Source organism: Ochlerotatus camptorhynchus, unplaced genomic scaffold, assembly GCF_037179485.1.
Source record: "Ochlerotatus camptorhynchus isolate MF236.1 unplaced genomic scaffold, CSIRO-AGI_Acam_v1.1 ptg000077l, whole genome shotgun sequence".
Classification (NCBI taxonomy): domain Eukaryota; kingdom Metazoa; phylum Arthropoda; class Insecta; order Diptera; family Culicidae; genus Ochlerotatus; species Ochlerotatus camptorhynchus.
This window is the reverse complement of record NW_027040567.1, coordinates 7,604,526-7,626,752: the sequence shown is the minus strand read 5'-3', so window position 1 is coordinate 7,626,752 and position 22,227 is coordinate 7,604,526. Positions and strand designations below refer to the sequence as shown.

Sequence of the window (22,227 nt, the reverse complement as noted above, 5' to 3'; positions counted from 1 at the left end):
ACCTCAACACCTTGCTGACGATCCCTGGTTCCAGTTTTTTCGTAGGTCCCCTGATTCCTTTCCAAACTCAGGGTTTCCTTGTAGGTTTTGAGCACTCGACAAACTGATGTTTTCGGCAACTTTAACGCTTTAGCCAGCTTGGAACCGGAGCACTCCAGCTTTTCCAGGTGTTTGTGCACAAATTTTTTTTCTTCTTTTGAGTTCCATATGACGTTATTTCTGAACGCGATCGACTACTTTGATTAAACTTGCACCAGTTGTTCTTATAGTCGCTATATTCATAGTCTGGTGGATAGCAACTACACGAAACGAAAATCAATTATTTAATTCATGTGTTTCACTTATACATTTTTGCCAAAGCATCAGCCTTATACATTCCATAAGACAAACCACATAGGTCCTATTAGAATGCATAAAAGGTATGTGTGACCGCTAATACATTTCATTTGACACATGATCTTTATTAACTTTTTGCAAGGCGTCTGCTTATTAGTTGACTTATACATTTTATGAATAATCAGCAATGGAAATTTGCCAAAAGGTATAAGGAGATTTCTATCCGTGTAGGGAACCAATTGAACTGTCAAATAGCGGAACCAATCGAGCAAATCACGACCAACAATAGAAAAGAGCACATCAGCTTTTGCGAACAAAGCTTCGGAAACCCTTTGCTCGTGACTCAAGGCTCGCATACGCAAACTAACACCATCTTAGGGTTGGGGAGAGTTTTCCCTATCCGATGATGCCGGTAATTTGCGTTAGATTGGCGAGGAATTAATAATAAACGTTTTGTTTATAAAACCTGATAGAACCTTTTCAATTTTTGGTCTACAAGATATTGAATTGGTCCCGCTTTTTGATTGATCGAAATTCTATCCGCCTATTATTTATAGACTATAACCAACAATCAATACGAAACTAACGATTTGAAATTGGCTCACTACTTGACTAGCCTATTGGTCCCAAGCAAACGATTAACGTACCCCATTCTAATCGAAATTCTACTACTACACAATGTTTGTTTTGATTCGCTATGAAAGTTTGACAGATAAAATTAGGGGTTAGTGGATTTTCCTATGTTTCGAGGGGTGAATCAACTAGCTTGGGACCGAAGAGAGTACCAGAGCTGAGCCAAAAAGTTGAGCCCGTTATTTCGGGACCTTCTAGTCTTAGAGTTACCTCTATGCTATAACCACAAACGAAGTTACAGACGACTAACTGGCGAAGAAATCCATTTAAATAATGTGGTTCACTGTAATAGAATTTTCTTGGAAGCTTGTGCCATCATCCACCAGATGGGTTAGTTTTTTTGTTTTGATTTGAACAAAGTTGATTTTGTGTACAATGATTCTTTGACAGTGTGCAAAGAGTGCGTATCATTTTGTCATTTTTTTATGCATTTCAGTTTTGAGTAGAGTGAATGAGATAGAACCAAAACATTCTAGTACATTTGGTGAAAATGCTAGTTCAATCTAATAGTAGTGTTGCCATGTGGTACAATCCAGTAGTAGTGGTGTTGCCATGTGGTACACTGAAAAATTGCAATAGCAGGTTAGTCACCAAAGTTTTCGAGCCGCTCCGTCTGTCACTTCGTTTGTGCTATAACTATAGCGACTATAGAGTATAGTCGCTATATTCATAGTCTGGCGGTTAGAATTTCGATCTATCAAAGAGCGGAACCAATTCAATATATTGTAGACCAACAATTGAAAAGGTCCTATCAACATTCATAAACAAAACTTTGATTATTCTTTCCTCGACAATCGAACGCAAATTACCGGCATCACCAGATAGGGGAATCTTTCCCCAACGCAAAGATAGTGTTAGTTTGCGTAGGCAAGCCTTGAACCACGAGAAAACGGTTTCCGAAGTTTTGTTCGCAATAGCTGATGTGCTCTTTTCTGTTGTTGGTCGTGATTTGCTCGATTGGTTCCGATATTTGACAGTTCAATTGGTTCCCGAGATTCTATCCGCCAGACTATGAATATAGCGACTATACTATAGAGTTGTTCTCTATCCAGCTTTCCATGTTTGGTAATGGCGGCCTGTTTGTATGAAAAAATGTATCCTTCACTGTGCTTTTCGACACCTGCCAAACCAAGAGAACAACTAGATTTAAAGAACATGTTTCGGAGGTTAATAAGGCCAAATAAGGATCAAGAGGAGAAAGGCCTAACATATGATTTCAAATCAAAAGTTGCAAAATTTGTTATTATGTTTACAGTGGACCAACATCGACGGAGGACATTACGATTTTACGAGCCATATACTACTAGTATACTACACCAAGGAAATTGGATGTTGCAGAGCCTCGAGATCAACAAACAACGGCATTAAACTTTACTCAACAGGGATTTAGGAAACGGTTACTATCTAGGACACATCAAAGAGTAAGCACTGGTTCCATAGGAGGTTAGGTCCACCTTATCTTCTAATTGAAAATGTACCTAGGTTCTCTCTTTATATTGATTACTTAATTGCTTTTTTCTTCCACTGAACAAAAAAAAAAATAATTCGGCTCATTAACCACATATTTTTGTACAGGGATTTTCATCATGTTCGATATAAATTGAACGGAATCGAGCAAAAAAAAGTCAGTACATTTGTCACAATTTTTACAAAAATGCGGAATCGTAGCCATTTACAGTTTTGATCAGCAAGTTTTTTTTATAGTTCTCGGTAAATTTCTTTAAATTACGGCAATTCAGCAGTTATTTTTGTGGAAAATTGGTGAAATAATATTGTTTGCAAAAGATTAGGTAAAAATATATGTCACCGAACAAATCCAGCAAAAAGTATCGAACAAGATTTAAAAAATGTGGTGTGCACTTCCGATACTTTGTTCAACGTACAGAACGAGGGTAAAATTGAGTGTCGCTAGTGGGTTGTTCCGGTTTTACTAACCACCGGCAGCGAACGGCTCTACAAATAAGTACGACGCTTTCTTCCAATCAACCATCAGTGGCGTCTTCTGTTGATACAGATTCATCAAATGAACCAACAGGAATACACTACACTACCACCCCTATTCTGTATTTCGTTTCGAACGAAATTCTCATACAAAAAAATATTTTTTTGTATGAGAATTTCGTTCGAAACGAAATACAGAATAGGGGTGTACAAACGTCCCTCGAACATTCCACGGCACCTCCATTCTTTTGGCTGTTTACAACGACCACGACTTCTACTGCTGCCCCAATAACATCCACAAGCACGATCACCGTGCGTATGTGGAAGATCCTCAACTTCAAGACCGAATAAAACTTATGTACCCAGATCCTTTAGTAATGAATATAATTAAAGCATAGATTACATTTAACTCATGTTCACAGCACATTGTCATTCATCGAACATCTCGTTAGGCTGTGCATACAAATCAATAATCGCTTCCCGCTGAGCTCCGCTTTTGTCCTCAATGACCAGTGTCTGTTCGGGTGGTTCGAGCTGTGGATCTTTCACCATATCCGTGACGTCGTACTCGTAGCTATCGTCACTTTCGTCATCCAGCAACAAGGTAGGAGCGGAATGATCGAACCGGCTCCGTGAGGGATCCGCAGTAATCAGCTCTGGGGGATTCTTATGATTGTTGCGTTGTATGCTAGCTGCCGAGAAAGGGTCCAAGTACAGACTGGGTACCCAATCCGTGTGCCAATCTTCACTTAATTCGGCGCTGTGGCCTAAAAGAAGAAACAGCTATTTATTACATGAACCTGAACTGGATTGAATGTACTAAGTACTCACCTGATCTGAAATGGAACGAACACACCACATAATGGTCCAAACGTCTCGATTCAGATACACCGAGCACTTTGCACCACAGTTTCCGCCTGGTAATGGATAGCGTTTCGCGCGTTTTGGTTCTACGGTCAATACGGGGAAATCGGAAGAATTTCACTTCGCTCGGAGTCTTCATGCCGGGTTTGACTCGGCTTTTGCATCCTCTCACCATGCAGGTACGGGTCACTGGAAACAAGAACGTTTGTTCTGGGTTATTGAATGTATCAAGCATTGTAGAAATACTTACTCTTTGGTGGAATTTAAACAGTGCCCCACGGATGTTCGGAATCTGCGATTATTTCAGTGGAAGCATCTAGTGAAGTAAACATAAACGAAGCGAAAATGACAGCAGCGATGGGATCGATGCAAAGGGCCTGGCAATTGCACTAACACACATACACTTTGAGAAATGGATGTCGACGATGGGAATGAATTTTGAGAGGAATTTGTTTGCTCTCCGTTTTTCTTCTCGACGAATGAAGAGAACGGATGGATTCCGAGCGCGCCAAATCATGAATGTCGAAAAGCGCGCAGTTCACTGCCAACAACGTGTAGTTTGGGTGAATTGGGCTCAACTTCAAATTAATTGATGTCTTGTTTGTTGAGCTTTGAATATTTAAATTAAATTGAATAGTTTCTTGATGACGTAATATAAGCACGATAAGTTTACCGCCGCAAACGACCAAGGGGGACAATAAACTAACAAAACATTTCGGAATCCAACCTGGAAAGTAAACGAGGCACGGATGCCTAATAACTTTTCAACGTGTTTACTCGTGGACAAGACTTGTATTGTACTTGATTTTTAAATTTGAACTCCTCAAAAGTGCGGAATCGCTATCAAAATTGCGTACGTATCACGTCCTCCATTTTTTGTTAAATAAATAAACAAAACATTATCTAGGATAAATTAAGTCTATTACCGTGCCAGCACTATATTTGACGCGTCCCTAATGATGACGCACTCGACTAATTTTTATCGCATCTTGATTTTGACAAGATATTTTTTTTAATTTTGTCACACCAACATCCCTAGAGCAAAGCAACTAATATTTGCAGAAGTAACATTTCAAAAATAATTATTGAATATAGTCGAACATTATTGAGTGCGTCGATTTAGGAACCACTTCGAATATGGTGCCTCCACGGTACACTTGAACATATTCCTAAAAATAATCACTCGAATATTCTCCTGTACACCCTCAGCATGGGAGTTTGATTTTCACATGTGGAATTCTGGTATTTCTCAAGCTCTGAGTAGTAGTCCTTCCGAAGATTGACACTTTCGGGACCCCAGTCCGGGGTTGGCTTCAATGATTGTACGATTTTTTGCGCACCGTGCATCCCAGATTGCCTGTAGATTGCATAGAAGCCCCAGCCAACGGTTTGTAGCACAGTGAACGAATACAGGCACCATCCAAAAACTTGAAAATAAATTGTTCTTGCTCGAAAAGATTCTAATTCCGGTTCCTTCACTCACCATTATATCCCATCGGAACCTCCATCAGCTTGTATCTACTCGCTTCTAGTATAAAGATGGCAACTATTATGAACAAAGTGAGGAATCCCCAGCAAACCCTCCAAAAAATTCCCGTCTTAATTCCAAGCATAAATTTGATGTCCACGCATATTCGATTAACTCCGTAGATCCAGCAGAATGTGATCACCTCCAGAATGATCAACGTTAGGGTGGGAAACGTCACACCGTAGTAGTCTATCACGTCCAGTACGTTGAGACCACCCTGCAAAGCATCGATTATGCTTGATCTAGCTTCTTAAAGATCATATGATCAACACTCACCGGAGTTATGAACACCAATCCATAGCTGAACCCAGCAACGGCGATCCCCACTGCTGCCTTCCAGGTCTGAACATGTGGGTAGCGATCCCTGATTGATGTCATTATAGCCGTCACAACTCCCATGTTGGTGCCCAAACCTAGCAGGATAAACATTAGGAAGAACATGACTGCAAACAGATTCGGAACAAAGTCCATTTTGGCGATCGCGTCCGGGTAGATGACAAATACCAGCTGAGGACCTGCCTTCATGACCTCGGAAACGTCCCTCTTTGTGACGTGAGCAAGGTTACCCACCACTCCGAATACGATGACTCCGGAGATCAGCGAGGTAAAGGTGTCCAACCAGGAGATGATCATGGCGTCTCTGATGAAGAGAAGATTCTGGGCCAAATTTGTTTCGTGGGGTGAAGATCGTGACGGCTTACCGATAGATGTTGCTGGAGAAGCTGTTGAACGACGAGAATACGATGACCGCTCCTAGGCCTATGGTTAGTGAAAAGAAGCATTGGCTGACGGCTGCGTACCAGACCTTAAATTTTAAAGAATAGTTTAAGGCAATTATATATTAGAAATTCATGAAGGACTAACCGTAGGCTCAAGCAGTTTTCCCCACTGTGGTGTCACAAAGTACTTCAAACCGTCCAGGGCTCCAGTCAGGGTACAAGCCCTAACTAGCAATATGAACAAAATCACGTACGGAAATATGGCTAGAAAGTACGAAGCCTTCCCGGAGCTCTTGATCCCTTTGATCAGCAGACTCGTGATCGCAATCCAGCAAACGAGTAGACAAATTACCAACTTCCAATCCGGAACTCCAATCCCATTGTCGATGTTTGGTAGCATATTCATTATCGTCTTCCTAGAATGATCAATAAATCGTCTTTTCCCTCAGTTAGGCAACTACCCAGAAGCCTTACGTAAAGTACAACTCCGCAGACGGCACAACGCTCCCATTCCGTTCATCGGAATGGATTTGCCCAATAAAACTCGAACCCACGCAGTCTGTCCACTCCCGTTGACATTCACTCCACGGCAAAGGAGCACGGAACGAGTCCACAAAGTACCTCACAGCCAACGATAGTAATGCTGCGTAGTACCCGACGATCGTGAACAATGTTATGGTCTGCCCTACTCCAACGCCCCTCATCAGGGGACACAAATCGAACACCTTAATACATCCCCGGCTGGAGAATTGCCCAACGACCATCTCCAAGTAATACAGTGGCCGCCCAACCACAAACAGGACGATCAAGTATGGGATCACGAATGCCCCGCCTCCGTTCTGCAGTGCCGTGTATGGAAATCTCCAAACATTTCCAAATCCCACCGACAGTGCAATGCACGACAGCAGGAACTCGATCTTCTTGCCCCACTTCTCGCGTGGTTGCCCGTCTGGATCGACTGCGACGCCATCTTTTGCTGTGTCATAGTTTACAACGTTCTGTAATAGCGTATATACAATTGTCAATTAGTTCCTTAGACGTGTTTGAGGGCGCAATTGACTAGAAAGGAATGGAGCATTTGCCGATCATACGGGTAAAGTCCTACTACATGCATTGCCGACCGGCTGTCTGTACACTCAATTGAAGCAGATTGAAATGTTGCGGTAATAAACTGTAGTCAATCGTGCGAATGGCGTGAAGTTGACAATGAAATGAAGAGAGGAAACAGAAATTAATTCTAATATACTTGATTGAGATTGTGTGGCGCTTGACTTAAGGCGGTATTGTCGGCGGAACAAAGAATGTTTTTATGGGGATGAATGGAAGTGCGTTCAAGTGTGATGGCTTACAGAGCTACACGGAAAGACGAAGCAACTCAAAATCGAGATAGAAAGTACTTAAAAATAAGTACTCCCGCAACACTACTGTTTTAAGTATAGTTTTGTTCCCATAGATGAGTACTTTTAACTTAAGCTTGAAGTATAACGATAACGTCTTCTGTACATTAATTTTACTCAAGCATCAGTATTGAGAGAGCTGTTATTTTTAAGGATTATTTATCTTGATTTTAAATTGTTTCGTTTACCGTGCTTTAAAGTATCCAAAATCGAGTGTTGCGATTGCACCATAGAGGTAACTCTAAGACAAGTAGGTCCCGAAATAACGTGCTCAACTTTTTGGCTCAGCTCTGGTACGCTCTTCAGTCCCAAGCTAATCGATTCACCCCTCGAAACATAGGGAAATCCACTAACCCCTCATTTTATCTGTCAAACTTTCATAGCAAATCAAAACAATCATTATGTAGTACTAGAATTTTGACAAGAATAGGGTTCGTTAATCGATTTGCTTGGGACCAATAGGCTAGTCAAGTAGTGAGCCAATTTAAAATCGTTAGTTTCCACCGGTTGATTGCAATTCGTTTTCGTTGAAAAATCTCATCAGGCGTCATGTTTATTTCGGTTTCGCTTTGTCATTTGGTGTAAGCAAAAGTTTAAAAGTTTATTTAATTTTATGAAATTTAATCGGTGTAAGATGGATGTAGTAAATTAAAATTACTACTGGATCGACGGACTGTTAGTTGTAGTAAGTTTACGTAAAGTATTTGCAATCATGGTCGGACAATTATTGGAATTTCGATTTATTATAGACATGATACGATCCAAAGCAGCAGGATATGGTGTGCTGTTCTGGTGATGGATGGAATTATACATCGTCTCAGTTCCAGCACCGTGAAGATCTGGGATTCAATACAAATCCATTCGCTCAATACCAAAATTCATTTCATGATCCTAAGCAGTAATCTGGTGCAATCGCGATTCCAACATCCTGGCAGCGGCGGGTGCTTCGAATTGATTCATCAGGAGATGAGATCTTAACTTTGGTATAACGTTGTCCTTGAGCAACTAGCTTGCTGTCAGGAAGTACCTTTCTCACCGCACTATCAATGTCGATGTTGGTCAACCAGTTACGATTTTTTTTTATTTGTTCATATATGTTAGATTGCTTATAAGAATAAATAAAAGTTCTATGATTGCTTATCAATGCTGAACGTAAACATTAAACATAAAATAAAACGCACTGCCCATAAATGAGAAATTGGCTAATAAGCCATTTTTGTCAAAATCGAGAAAATGGTGTTAGTTGATATGTGGCACTTTTGTCAAGGTCCCCACTGTATACAATTTTGAAAAAATTGATTGGTGTGGATAAACGACTTGAAAAACTAGATGGCTAATGTGCAATATAAATGAGAAATTGTCTAATGTGCATGATCAGTCTGAAACCGAGCGCAGCAACCAGTGTGTTTTTAATAGGGATTTTTTTAACATCAAGTAAGATGGTTTTATAGTCAAGTGGTCACAGGCATCAAGTTGAAAATCGGAAGATTCAGGATTCAAAACTTGTTTTATGTTAAACTTTTATACTTTGACTATATGTTTTTAGTATTACTTCTACGTGAAGTCAACGATTTACATAGTTGAAGATGCTAATTTCAAATAACAGACTGTAGTGGTAATTTTTATACGATAGATGGAGTAGATGAAGCATAGAGTTGATAGTTCCGTTAGAGTACGGCAGTGTGAAGATTGTATATAGATATTAGAATAGCGAACTAGGACAACTTTTAAGGAAGGTACAAATCGGTTTTTTCATCTCTCTTTACCAAACTCCCCCTTTGGAGAGGGATGGTGAGGGGTGTCCCCCCCCCCCGCCACCACTGGCAAAAAGAGATGAAAACCGACCCGTTCAAGTACCAACTGTGTGTTTGAAACAGTTCTACCGATTTTTACCGCACTTCAATTGTTATTTGAAGGAAGGCATCCAGTCGTAGGTTTTCATCTCTTTTTGCCAGTGGTGGCGGGGGGGGGGGACACACCCCTCACCATCCCTCTCCAAAGGGGGAGTTTGGTAAAGAGAGATGAAAAAACCGATTTGTACCTTCCTTAAAAGTTGTCCTAGTTCGCTATTCTAATATCTATATACAATCTTCACACTGCCGTACTCTAACGGAACTATCAACTCTATGCTTCATCTACTCCATCTATCGTATAAAACTTTTATAATTTTTTTTTTTAAATAAATGTTAAAGATTCAGAAATTTTTCGGTTTTACAGCTTATCGCAAGACTCTTTAATTAAATATATTATGGAAAGAATGTTTTTATTTATTTATAACAGCTTTATTGATGTATAATAAATGGAAAGAGCAAGGGAAATGAAAATGGTAAATGTTACAATATAATCACACATTATTATTATGCTTTTTCATTGGTATTATGATTCTTCATCCGATATGTCATCGTGGGTTGGAAGGTTATACCAGTACATTTTTTTTTGTCGGGAGGCAACAACGGTAGAATTTTTTGTATTATTCCTTGCTTACGTGTAAGTTCGACTCCTTTTGGTAACATCCGGAAATGCATCGTAGATGAAATGTCGAAATCAGCTGATTGAACTTTCCTGATTTGTTCTCTGGTGAAGAAGTTGCACGATTTTGTTGCTCCAGAAAATTCATTGGCGTACGTAAAATTATACGATCCTCTTGAAAATATGATAAGCTTCACCTCATTAAGTTTCGGTCGAGGTCTCAGCTTGGTTGCCGGTTTGCACAGGTAAAAAAATCAAATGCCTGCATTTTCACTGCGACGGAATTTTCTTGAGCAGTGTTGACACAAGTATAAAAATCTTCAAATGTATGAACTTCCCCTTTATCAGCTGATTACATTCGTTTTTCAACAGCATGATGGAACGAATCAGCGGACATAAAGGTGTGTCCCGGTTCAAAATACTTAAATTCAATAACGTTAGTCTCAAGCAACGTTGAATTTACAAGAAGGATCATAAATAAGAACAGATTCCAGTTCTTATTCTGACTACTACAATTATCTAGCCAAAGCACAATATGCTTAGCGCTCCGCTCAATTTGCAGATATTTTAGAAAGCAGCTCGTGATGTCTGATGCCTTTCTTCCGCTAATGGATTCATCCCAAACGAAACCATAAACTAAACCATGCTTTGCTCCTCCAACTGGAGCAAACGTTTGGTGCAAAATGTTTATTCGCTTCGTGAATATGACGGTTTTATAAGAGTCCATCCTTGGTATTTGAACCACCTGTAATAAACATCAATACTCAATAAATATTCATGTGTTGTTGAATGCAAAAAAATACCTTTTGCAGATCAACGGACATAATTATTGCTTTCTTATTGGTTTTATCCTTTTGATATTCTTCGCGAGATGTGCGTGCCCGTAGATTATGATCGTGCCACATTTTGCAGGCTTCACAAAGATCAATTGCTGGTTCGTTTGTTGGTGAATCATGATTATGGCCAGCCTCAGCTACATGCTGATGGTGAATTTCACATACTTCGCATTCTTCTAGTCCAAGCTTGGTGAATTTGATGTTCATAGCTCGAAGTATGCTGTAGTAAAAAATATAATTTTTTAAATGTCCACAGATTTATACAAGAAAATATACCCGCAGTAATATTGGTATGAACACTTCGTATTTTTATCGGTCTGCTTTGCAATATATGCATCAAACAAGCGTCTGGCTGAAAGGTCCGAAGGCAAGTATTTAACATTTGGAGCATGGATCCGTCGATAGTGAGATATCGTAGGATTATGTAATAGTATGTCTTCCGTGACCATCTTTTTCAGATCTCTGCTCTTTAATTTTTGCAGCATACCCCTCTTATCAATATTCCAGTCACGCGATGCTTCTTTCTTGAACGCGCGAGAGATAGTATTACTGAAATTTACAATTGATGTACTACAAACAAATACTACGCCTATTAAGAACAGAATTCATACCTGCAAGATTTTTCATACCCAATTGTGTTCAGAAAAAATGTTGCACGAACGTTCTGCGAACTGAAAAAGGAATCTTTCAAATGATATTTATATGTAAAACATTTCCGATGCACAACGGCACGTATGCGTCTACGTTTAACTTCGATCTGCAGAACGTTTTCCCGGATAAAACCTTTTTGATCGGCAGGCGTCTTGTTCCAATACGACTCATTGATGCGTAGCCGCATTTCTCTATCTATTTTAGATTCACAATCCAGAGGACATGCTGCACAATTTCCAGGCACCACTGTGTTCGCTTAATTCGCTTAATCGTTTTAGTCTCCAGAGCTACTACTTCTCGCTTTGTGGGTTTACGACGCGGAATACTGTCATCTGGCTCCTGCTCACTTTCACTAGTGGTTCCGTATTGTTGTAGATAATTTAAAGCCATATCTAGCTGGAATTCACATCACAATAAACGAGAACGTATGCACGTTAGCCAAAACAAATGACCGTTTTACGAATTTCCCTGAGATTGTAATTGAAAAAATGGCTACTATGATTAAAAATCAGCCTTTATAGAAAATGGCTATTAGTTTCGTTGTTTTTATTCAACGGCATAGGCAAATACTGTTATGTATATTTTAAAAGACAATTTTATCTAGTAAAACTTATTCAACCAACAAAAATGTTAAAATTGCATTTTTCTCGATTTCGTGCTTCAGGCACATTAGCCAATTTCTCATTTATGGGCAGCGCAGTTAAAGTGATATTTATAGCAACAAAATTTGCTGAAATGAAAATCTCGTTTTAAGTAGTTTTTACCCAATAAGCACTGTTTTTTAAAAGTTACATTTTACTCAAAACAATGTCTTCTCAAAATATTTAAAATTAGATACTTCGTAAATAACTCAATTTTAACTGGTTGCACTTATGTAAAAATGGATGAGTGCAAAAGACTTAATTTTGAGTTGTTTCGTCTTTCCGTGTAGTCATTTCCTTATTGTTATCGTGATAAGATAAGATTACTTTCACTTTGTCATCGTGCAGGCAACTCGAACATTACGTACTCGAAGAAGATTATGAGTGAACTAAACTCAAATTTGGGTTGTTCTCATTCGCCGTGATGTTTTGCCACATATAGAGAGAAAAGTTCATAAACTACTCGATAAACACGAAAATGTAGAAGAAAATATCATTTCAAATAATCAAAAACGTTTTCTTTCACATGGTGTATTTCCAATTTTCAACTCTATAATACATCTAGTTGCTACGCCTTGCACCAAAACTACGAATTATATTGTTTTAATATGCCAAACATACTGATTCTGTAGTATCTAGTCACGCCCGATTCATTTGAAATGCATCCGATTCGAGATGGAAAATGACAGGTGGGCAGGAACTCACGGTCTCCCAGTGTTGGTGAGTTCTTTGCCGTTAATGTTCACGAAAAGTTCACTATTTTGCCATACAGAAATTCAAAACAAAATTTTTTATCTGCGGATTTGGACAGTTTTTGACCTGTTTCATACGACCGGAAGGTGTATGCTGGTCACAAATGCCGTGCCAAACTGATTTCCTACGCAATTAATCAATCTTTGATGTGAATTTTGCTAATAAAGACGAGGAGCACTTCTTATAGCAAACTTGCCATAACAAAATTGGCTTGGTTCATTTTAGTACACAAACTAATATTTCTTCCGACTGTGTCACCTCTCTTACTCGCCTAGTCCCGAGGGTGTATTTCCAGTGTTGGCAGTTCAAAGGGTGGAAGATCCGTTGGTGCAAGAAATTATCATGGCGTATGATGATTTTGATATTCCGCCCTTTTCAAATGTTAGTCTAGAAAACATAAGAAATAGACCAGCATTTTAAATAGGCGGCACAACCAAACGTAAAAAGTGGCTTTGAATGCAAATTCTGGATCAACAATAGAGAAGGGCCCATCAGCATTTGTAAACAAACCGTTCCAAAGCCATTTTCTCACAAAGCGAAGGCCACCCACGTAAACCAACACCATCAGCGGATAGGGAAAATTCCGGATAGGGTATTGGTTTGCGTCTCGAAAAGGGCTTTAGAATGGTGTGTTTACAAATGCTGATGGTTTCTTTTCTATTGTTGATGTAGAATTTCTCGAGAATCAAAACCAAACCCACGTAAACTAAAAATGCCACTCGATAAAGAAAGTATACTCTATCAGATACTGATGTTAGATTGCTTGAATATGACATAACTATTCAGATCGATGACGCAGCTTTGAGGGCTGAACCACGTGCACTCCCGCTCTGCATATGTTGCTGCGTTGGCGGCTAGCCATACGATCTGTTTGGAAACGTGAAACTTAGCATACAGAGTCTAGGAAACGCACGCTTACCAGCTTTTGCCTGTTCTCAACTTAGTGTTATTTGAAGCACTTTCACGGTTCTAAAGGGTGTCCACGATGAAATTGCCACACACAAAATTGATTCGCAAAATTCGAGTTTTCATCCGATTGCCATCAAATTTTCAGGGATTGAGAAATAACTATTAAACTTCATTTTACCATTTTACTCGTATTTTATTTACAGTCCATACGCAAATGCCCGCACCTTGGCCTTAACCCCGGCCATAAGATTCTGCACAACCTGTGAATCAACCGTTTTTTGCATGTAAACCCATACTTTCTTCAGTTCCTCGACTGTCTTCACTACCTTAGGTCGTTTAAGAAGGTGCTGCTTCATAATCGCCCAGTACTTCTCGATGGGGCGGAGCTCCGGAGTGTTGGGAGGGTTGAACATTTTCGGCACGAAATTGACCTTATTGTCCGCATACCACTTCAGCACGTCCTTGGAGTAGTGGCATGAGGCCAAATCCGGCCAGAAGATTGTTGGGACGTTGTGGGCCTTCAGGAGAGGAAGCAGCCGCTTTTGGAGGCACTCTTTTATGTACACCTGTCCGTTCATCGTGTCCTGGATCACGAAAGGTGCACTCCGCTTCCCGCACGTGCAGATGGCTTGCCAAACAAGGAATTTCTTCGCAAATTTGGACATCTTCTGAGTGCGGACATGCTCCGGAACGCTGAACTTATCCTTGGCCGTGAAAAACAGGTTGCCGGGGATCTGTTTAAAGTCGGCCTTCACATATGTTTCGTCGTCCATGATGCAGCATTCAACTTTCGTCAGCATGTTGAGGTACAACTTCCTGGCACGGGTTTTGGCGGACTTGTTCTGCTTCTCGTCGCGATTAGGGGCCTTTTGTACCTTGAACGTTCGAAACCCAGCCTTAGTTTTGGCCTTCTGGACAAAACTTCGGCTTAGGTGCAGCTTCTTAGCCACATCCCTAACGGAGGCGTTCGGATTTCGGTTGAAGGCCCCAACTACGCGGTTGTGATTTTTGGTGTTGTACGGAATACTTTTTCCTTCACTTCTGGGCTTCCAATCGGTGGTCAACCGTTCCTCGAACCGCTTAATCACTCGCGACACCGTGGAATTCGCGATTCCCAACGTTTTAGCGATGGAACGATGCGAGAGATCCTTGTTCTCGTGATGAATGCGCAAGATTTTATCACGCACGAGCTGTTCTTTCGACTCCATTTCCGCGAGTTTTGATCACAGGACTTTAAAACTTGCAGGATGTAAATAATGCACTATGAACTAAATCCACCCAAATTTTCATTAAATTCTACCCAACGGTTAAAAAGTTAGAGCAATTTCATAGTGTGGCAATTTCATCGTAGACACCCTTTAGTTGAGAGCTTTCTGTGCCAATCAATGCACAGTGGGGAAAAACCATCCCAAAATTCCTCTTAATTAGACGGCGCACGGTAGGAGTCCTGAAAAATAGCCTATCTTATGTGAAAAAAAAATCGGAGAATCTATTGGTGATAGTTCCGATTAGGGTTGACTTCGGGAATTGGTCCGTTATACCCGATTTACCCCTAATTTTGAAAAAAAAAACAAATATATATTTATCATCCAGGAACTGAACTTGGAGCACTTAGATTGAGCCAACGTGAACTTTTTCCTTGTAAAAATGCTGTGGAGTTGAATGGAGCTAGTATTACTGTGATTGGACGTCAATAAATGGTTCATTTTACCCGATATCCTCTTGTCCTATAAAAACAAGATAAAACACTCGGAAAGAAGAATTTGACGGACAAAATATTAAACTATATGGACTTAACTATTGTACTATTATCCAAAGAATCGAATGCTGTGAAGTTCGCTATGTGGCGACCACTGTAAACCCCCATTTCACCTTATTTTCTCCTCAAACTTAAACAAACTCATATAGGGGGAATGGCTCTAATGTTGGCCTATAGATCTAAGATTGGGCCCATCGCTAAAAATCTACTATTTATCAATTCTATCTAGATGAACGCGTCATTGGGACGGTACTGATGAATATTTTTGGTCGCTATTGACAATTTAGTTACATTAGGGGCATTCAGGCCGACATTACATCCATTTCCCCTATCATGTGGTTTTATAGATTGGCGTCAATAATATTACACGCACTTGCCCATAGAGATAAGTCTAAGACCAGAAGGTTCTGAAGAAACGTGGTCAACTTTTTGGCTCAGTTCTGGTACTCTCTTCCAAGCTAATCGATGCACCTCTCGAAACATAGGAAAATACACGAACCCCTCATTTTATCTGTCAAACTTTCATAGCGAATCAAAACAAACATTTTGTAGTACTAGAATTTCGACTAGAATGGGGTTCGTTAATCGATTTGCTTGGGACCAATAGGCTAGTCAAGTAGTTAGCCAATTTAAAATCGTTAGTTTCCACCGGTTGCTTGCACTATACTCATGTAAAAATGTCCGGAGAATCGAATGGTGATGATCCCTTCTTGGTCAGGAAATGATCTGTGTTGCCCGAGCTCCCCTCAAAACACCTATATAAATCCAGGGGAAATTTGACTTGGTACTATAATGTATAAACCTATATGCACTAAATTATCGTAGAATTGTCCAAGGAATCTAATGATGCGATCATGGTGCTAGAGGTTTTATGCCACGCTACCGGCATCACTGCTCCACTGTACGGCGTAGTTAGGGGGTGGTGAAAACGGCTCCTAACCATGGCAACAAGGTACAGGGCGAATTCAAAGGGCTTCTGCCTAGATTTTTTTCAAGACGTCTATTTCATTCACTTTCAGTCAACTGTCGTAATTGCAAGGGCAGATGACTCCCACTGAATTCATAAATGTTTTTGTTTTGCGGATAACTTCAAGGTAATTAAAAAAAAATTATGATGAGAATTTCATTAGGATTGTAAGGGGATAGCTAGGAGTATTACAAACAAAATTCTGATCCTAATTTCACTGAAACTCTGCGGTCAATTCAAATGACAATTCCAAGGGACTTCTTACCACTATTCTGTAAAAACTCTGATAAAAACTCCAGAAAACTCCTGACATTAATTCCAAGAGAATAGCGATAGTAATGTCAAAGAAAATTGGATATTAATGTAATAAAGAAAACTCTAATCAACTGTGAATCTGAAAACAGTTCCAAAGAGCATCAATTTTAGGACAACTTACCGATGAAAATCGATGAAGAGAATCGATCAATGCAGATAGGACCTTTTGAAATGTTTATCTAAAAGTGTAGTAAAGCTGATTCCGAATCCGAATACTTGTTCTCTCTTCAGATGCTAACTTTTCATATTTTTTAACCAAGGGGTGTGTCAATAGATAATCCAGTTATTGAATTCTCATTTTTTTGTATTGATAAATTTTTATCAAATATTTATTAATTTGTTTTATCGAATGTTAACGCAGATTTTTCAATATATTTTGTTACCAATCCTTCATCCCTAAAATCGCATCAACGGGTTCAATCAAGCCTAAAAGAGGAACAAAATGTGGTTTTCTCATTTTTAAGGTGATACAATACAGCGTCCACAAACCATAGGCACTTGAACTGACACTTAGAGTTTCCTAGGTTGTTAATCTCGAGCACTGTTGCGATTCAGGCATGGAATTTACAGTTAAATTGAACGTTTTCCGGTACCAGATATTGTCCCCTGAAAAATGCCAAGTGGCATCAGAATTCGGGCTTCTGGATTGTATGATGATGATGATGATGGTCCCACCTCTTGCCCCTACAAAGGTTTGAGCTAGACGATTTATCTTTAAGGTAATTAAATATGCCATTTTAACCAAGTTAGCAAACAAAATCGGACTGGTTACAGTTACAGATATAGATTCCCTCTAGAGTTTACAGTTGCTTCACAGCGATATAAATGTGGAAAAGCTCAGGTGTCTACCCCTTAGTTCACCTTCACCTTAAGTACATTGAAAAGGTCACCCTAATAAAATTGTTATGGTTATTTTGCTTAACGATGTTTTCCGGGTATCATCCAAACCATTTGTGGAATAGTTCTATGATTCGGGTTATCTAGCGTTTATTGTATTTTTTTTTTTATAATGGCATCCCAACAGCCGTCCTCAGTTTTAAAGAGGAAAGCCAAAACAAAACGGGGAAGAACGTATTGAAAACTGCACACTTAGAAAAATTGATGTAAATTTAGGTGTTTCGAGACTGACATATACTAGCGTCAATTTTGACATAAAATTGTGCCATAATAGATGCGAAATTCAGCTCAATCAAACGTATCTTTTCAGTCTCGGAGCACTTAATTTTACATGAAATGTTTGTTTACGTCTCATCCTTTAGGTCAAATATGGATTCCGTCACGAGTAAGATTAGGTATTTTGTGAAGTTAAGTCAAAGCTTTACTTTTCTCTTTTTCTGCCATGCCTACACACTACCAAAAAGTCATGTAAATTTCCGTTTCCTGAGGCCGACACATGCAAGCGGCCCAAATCACATAATAATCAGTTGAAAGAAACGAGAAAATAAATTCAATCAATCGTACTTTTCGTCTAGTTGCGTATGTTTCAGTTTGGGAACACTTAATTGTACATGACATGTTTGTTTACGTTCCATAATTTACGTCAAAGATGGATTACGTCTCGTGTAAAAATAGTTTTTTTAAAGGCTCAAGCGCAATGACAGCGGCAGCCGAAAATCCCGATCTGAGTAAGCCTACTTGTCGGATTGAAAACTAGTTAGTACCAAAACGACTTCGGCTAGGCTTTTTGATGTCATTTGTGACAACTGTCAAACTTTCCGTTTCCGTTCCGCTTCCGCCCACATTGCGCTTGGGCCTTAAGTGTGTACCCTCATGAGACTAATAACGAATTTGTTTATTATTCACACACTAAGAAATACCTAATTCTACATGTGACGGAATCCATCTTTGACATACAGGATGAGACGTAAACAAGCATGTCTTTTAATCCTGATGAATGTGGGCGTCCCTGTATAAAGAGGGAGAGAGAAGGATTAGTACATTCCATTTAATTCCACTACCTAATTGGCTTACCTTTGACAGATACGCGTATTTCATCTACAATGTGCAGACTTCTTCAGTGTCTTGTACTAGTACTCGACTGTCTAGTATTAGTACAAGACACTAAAGAAGTCTGCACATTGTAGACGAAATAAGCGTATCTGTCAAGGAAAAGCAAACAACATCCTTAAAACGTTTGGTTCTAATGTCAAAAGATTGAAAGTTTTGACATCAGACCGACATTAGAATGGCAAAATTTTGTTCCAAAATTTCTGATGTATACACCATGTTACGTTGCTTAAATACAACTAAATCATAATGTTTTCTAATGTTTGACATCAGGCATACATTTGATTTCGATGCTGATGTAGGCATCACAATCAAACGTTGGGCTAATGTAAATTTCTATTCGGGGAATTATATGGAAATTACTAATCCTTCTCTCTCTCTCCCTCTTTATAATTATGTCATGTAAAATTAAGTGCTCCGTACGTTTGATTAAGCTGAATTATGACGCAATTTGATGTCAAAATTGACGCTCATATATGTCAGTCTCAATGAACCTAAATTTACATGATTTTTTCTAAGTGTACAGTTCCAATCTGGATCGGGTATCAAGATTGGGTCTGCTTGTTTTCTGACAAACGCCAGTTCGAACGTTTGTTTTTAAAACCTACCTCAGGTTGAGGTTCCCACTGACAACAAGTTCGGTTTCGCCCTAAAGCGAATAAGACCCACCTAAAATTAAATGAGAATTCAAAATCCAGTTCAATGGTACTCATTTGAAGAGCTAATCTGCTCATGTTTTAGCAATCCCCAGAAAGTGGTCAGTTTCTGACTAGGGTCAAAATGCATCAAGCGATACCTTAAACCGCTGTCATCTGATCACTCATTGCTTGTAATGCACCGATTTTCTGAAATACACAAAGTTAGCCACAGTAGACACGACACGCCACGCGACGCGACCAATTCAAATGAATTTTATCATTTATTAATATTTCTTTCGTGATTCGCTAGTTGTTTGAATGTATGTGTATACTAATGATGATGATTGAAGAATATTTCAAAAAGAAGAAGAGTACACATTGAGTGACGGTGTCTTGGCGCTTTCCAGCCACGCCTTAAACCACATCAGAATTCATCTATGAGTACTTTTGGTGGAATTTGTATTTGAAAGATGGGTGGATAGATGAATTAATTCGGTTTTTTCACTATTAGCTACTCTGGATCACCCTGTACATATTTAAGTTACGACTCAAAATAAGGAATCTCATTGAATTTGGATGTAGCGTTTTCACTAACCAACATCAACACCAGTCTACTTAAAAGCATTGATACGACGAAGCATTCAGATGCCTAACTTTTGTGATATTTCATTTACTATGGTAAACCTACAATCACACTTATTGGACTCAATTATTAACCTTCTCATTCTCATGAACACCCTGTGACTCACTGGATGGTGTCACTCCGCTATTCGGCGTACTTGGAATTTCGGTCGTCGAATTGTGTATGCTCTCTTCTTCGGTGTATTTTCCCATTTCAGATCACCCTATTTTGACTTTCCAGATAATAGCTTTGATACTGCACCTCACGAAAGCTAATTGACAACTGCAGTGGATAGCAATTTAAGTCCCATTTGTTTAACGCTGACAACGAGGCATGTCGAGGAGGTGCAAGTATGTGTCATATCTATACCTAGGATGTTATCAACTGGAGAATCATCGTCATTCAGTGAGATATGCCGACTACAACGAACGTCCTCCCGGGGTGTCATATTCTGCAAACTATTTACACAACAATAAGTCTTTGCTTTATTTTACAGAATAATATTATCTTATCATCAATCTTATCAATATTATCAATATAATACCTAATTAGGATGTTGTTTACAAAACAAATCTATCACTATTTGAAAATCCTTCTATACACAATCTTCACAACATTTGATTCATCAGCCGCATCTGAAGATGCTCTCACTTTTTCCATATACAAGTTATACGATTCTCTCGTATGATAATTCTCCGGTCCCCAGCTCTTGGTCGGTTTGAAGGCATTCCTTACCTTGTTAAGGAGTCCAGTTTTCTTCTGGGTACCAATGGCGTAGATTGCCCAAAGCGGCAACTGAATCACCGCCAAGAGATACACACACCACCCGACAACTATAAAGATTAATTTTGGTTTACAATATGTCATCAAGCACTGTAGAATACTCACGATTGTACTCCTTCGGAACGGCCACCGGCTGATGCTGAACCATACAACCAACCAAGATAACTGCCACCACCAGTGGAGTCAAGATTCCCCAGCAGATTCTCCAAAATTTCCCCGTTTCAATGTTCAACATGAACTTAATGTCCCGACAAATGCGGTCCACTCCGTAGATCCATCCGAACGTGATCAGCTCGAACAAGGCAAGAGTCAGCGTCACATACTTTGCTCCGTAGTTATCGAATACGTCCAATAGGTCCAGACCTCCCGGGGCCATGTAGATCGTGCTCAGGCTGAATCCAACCACGCTAACCAAGCTGGCGACTTTCCAGTTTTCCAGCGTAGGGCAACGATCGCGAATGGACGTTATGATACTGGTCACCACCCCCAAGTTGCTTCCAATTCCCACGATGAACAACATCAAGAAGAACAGCACCGAAAACAGCTGCGGAAAGAACTCAAACTTGGCGATAGCATCGGGATAGGCCATAAAGGTCAACCCGGGCCCATGTCGGACTACGTCCTGGATATCCTCTTTATGGGTCACGTGCGCTAAGTTCCCGAGTACACCAAACACGATGCAGCCTACGATGATCGAGGTGAAAGTGTCCAGCCAGGAGATGATCATGGCATCCCTGTTAGAAGATCGCAATCAATTTGTGTGCCAGAACCAATGTCACAGATCTTACCGGTAAACATTGTTGGAGAAGTTGTTGAACGACGAATAGGCGATGATTCCACCGAAGCAGATCGACAAGGAGAAAAAGCACTGCGTGACGGCTTCCATCCAGACGCGTGGATCAAACAGCTTGCTCCAGTCGGGAGTGAGGAAGAACAGGATCCCTTTGCTGGCGCCCTCCAGGGTGCACGCGTGGATGAACAGGATCAGGATGATGACGTACGGGAAGATGGCCAGAAAGTAGGCACACTTGCCAGTGCTGCGAATGCCTTTGATCAGTATGACGGCTACTACCAACCAGGAGGCCAGGAGACAGAGGGTCAGGTTCATGTCCGGCATGCCGAGACCCTGAGCCAGCGGGGCACGGTGCATGACGGTTTTGCTGGAAAAGGGACACAAGTATTGGAAGATTAAAATTTTTTAAACTTTTATCCATGGCATTTTCCGTGCTCACGTAAAGAACAACTCCGCCGAGACGTTCATGTGCAGCGACTGCGAACCATTTGTGTTATGAAACTCTCGATCCTTTGAATCGATACACCGACTCCACGAAGGATCGCATTTGCTCCACGGCAGTTCACTGCTGAACGATGACACCAGATAGTACAGCGTAATCGCTAGCACCGGCGTGTAGTAGGTCATCACGACAAACATGGCCAACGATTGCCCGACACCAACACC

General features: G+C 40.1%; 3 protein-coding genes across 5 annotated transcripts in view; all 3 read right to left on the bottom strand.

The window, feature by feature from the left end:
• Nucleotides 1-3,299: 3,299 nt before the first annotated feature.
• LOC135697602 (uncharacterized) lies at nucleotides 3,300-4,217 on the bottom strand. The gene is made up of 3 exons (XM_065217384.1): nucleotides 4,025-4,217; nucleotides 3,742-3,963; nucleotides 3,300-3,677 (listed from the first exon to the last, which is right to left on the bottom strand). Coding segments are annotated over exons 1-3 (561 nt in total). The 5' UTR covers nucleotides 4,026-4,217; the 3' UTR covers nucleotides 3,300-3,339.
• A 736-nt stretch (nucleotides 4,218-4,953) lies between these two features.
• Nucleotides 4,954-20,356, bottom strand: LOC135697729 (sodium-dependent nutrient amino acid transporter 1-like). Its single transcript, XM_065217529.1, has 7 exons — nucleotides 20,081-20,356; nucleotides 6,496-7,019; nucleotides 6,167-6,437; nucleotides 6,004-6,107; nucleotides 5,579-5,942; nucleotides 5,258-5,519; nucleotides 4,954-5,201 (listed from the first exon to the last, which is right to left on the bottom strand). Exons 1-7 carry the CDS (start codon nucleotides 20,195-20,197, stop codon nucleotides 4,954-4,956), a joined length of 1,890 nt encoding a protein of 629 aa, XP_065073601.1. The 5' UTR covers nucleotides 20,198-20,356.
• Nucleotides 20,357-20,455: 99 nt separating this feature from the next.
• LOC135697735 (sodium-dependent nutrient amino acid transporter 1-like) overlaps nucleotides 20,456-22,227 on the bottom strand; it is a 28,426-nt gene continuing 26,654 nt past the window's right edge. For all 3 annotated transcript variants that reach the window (XM_065217538.1, XM_065217540.1, XM_065217539.1), the window contains 4 exons: nucleotides 22,001-22,226; nucleotides 21,557-21,928; nucleotides 20,874-21,502; nucleotides 20,456-20,818 (listed from right to left, as the gene is read on the bottom strand). In XM_065217538.1, the coding sequence (XP_065073610.1) occupies nucleotides 20,565-20,818; nucleotides 20,874-21,502; nucleotides 21,557-21,928; nucleotides 22,001-22,226 (1,481 nt within the window). In that variant the 3' untranslated portion in view covers nucleotides 20,456-20,564. The remainder of the gene's footprint in view (nucleotides 20,819-20,873; nucleotides 21,503-21,556; nucleotides 21,929-22,000; nucleotide 22,227) is intronic.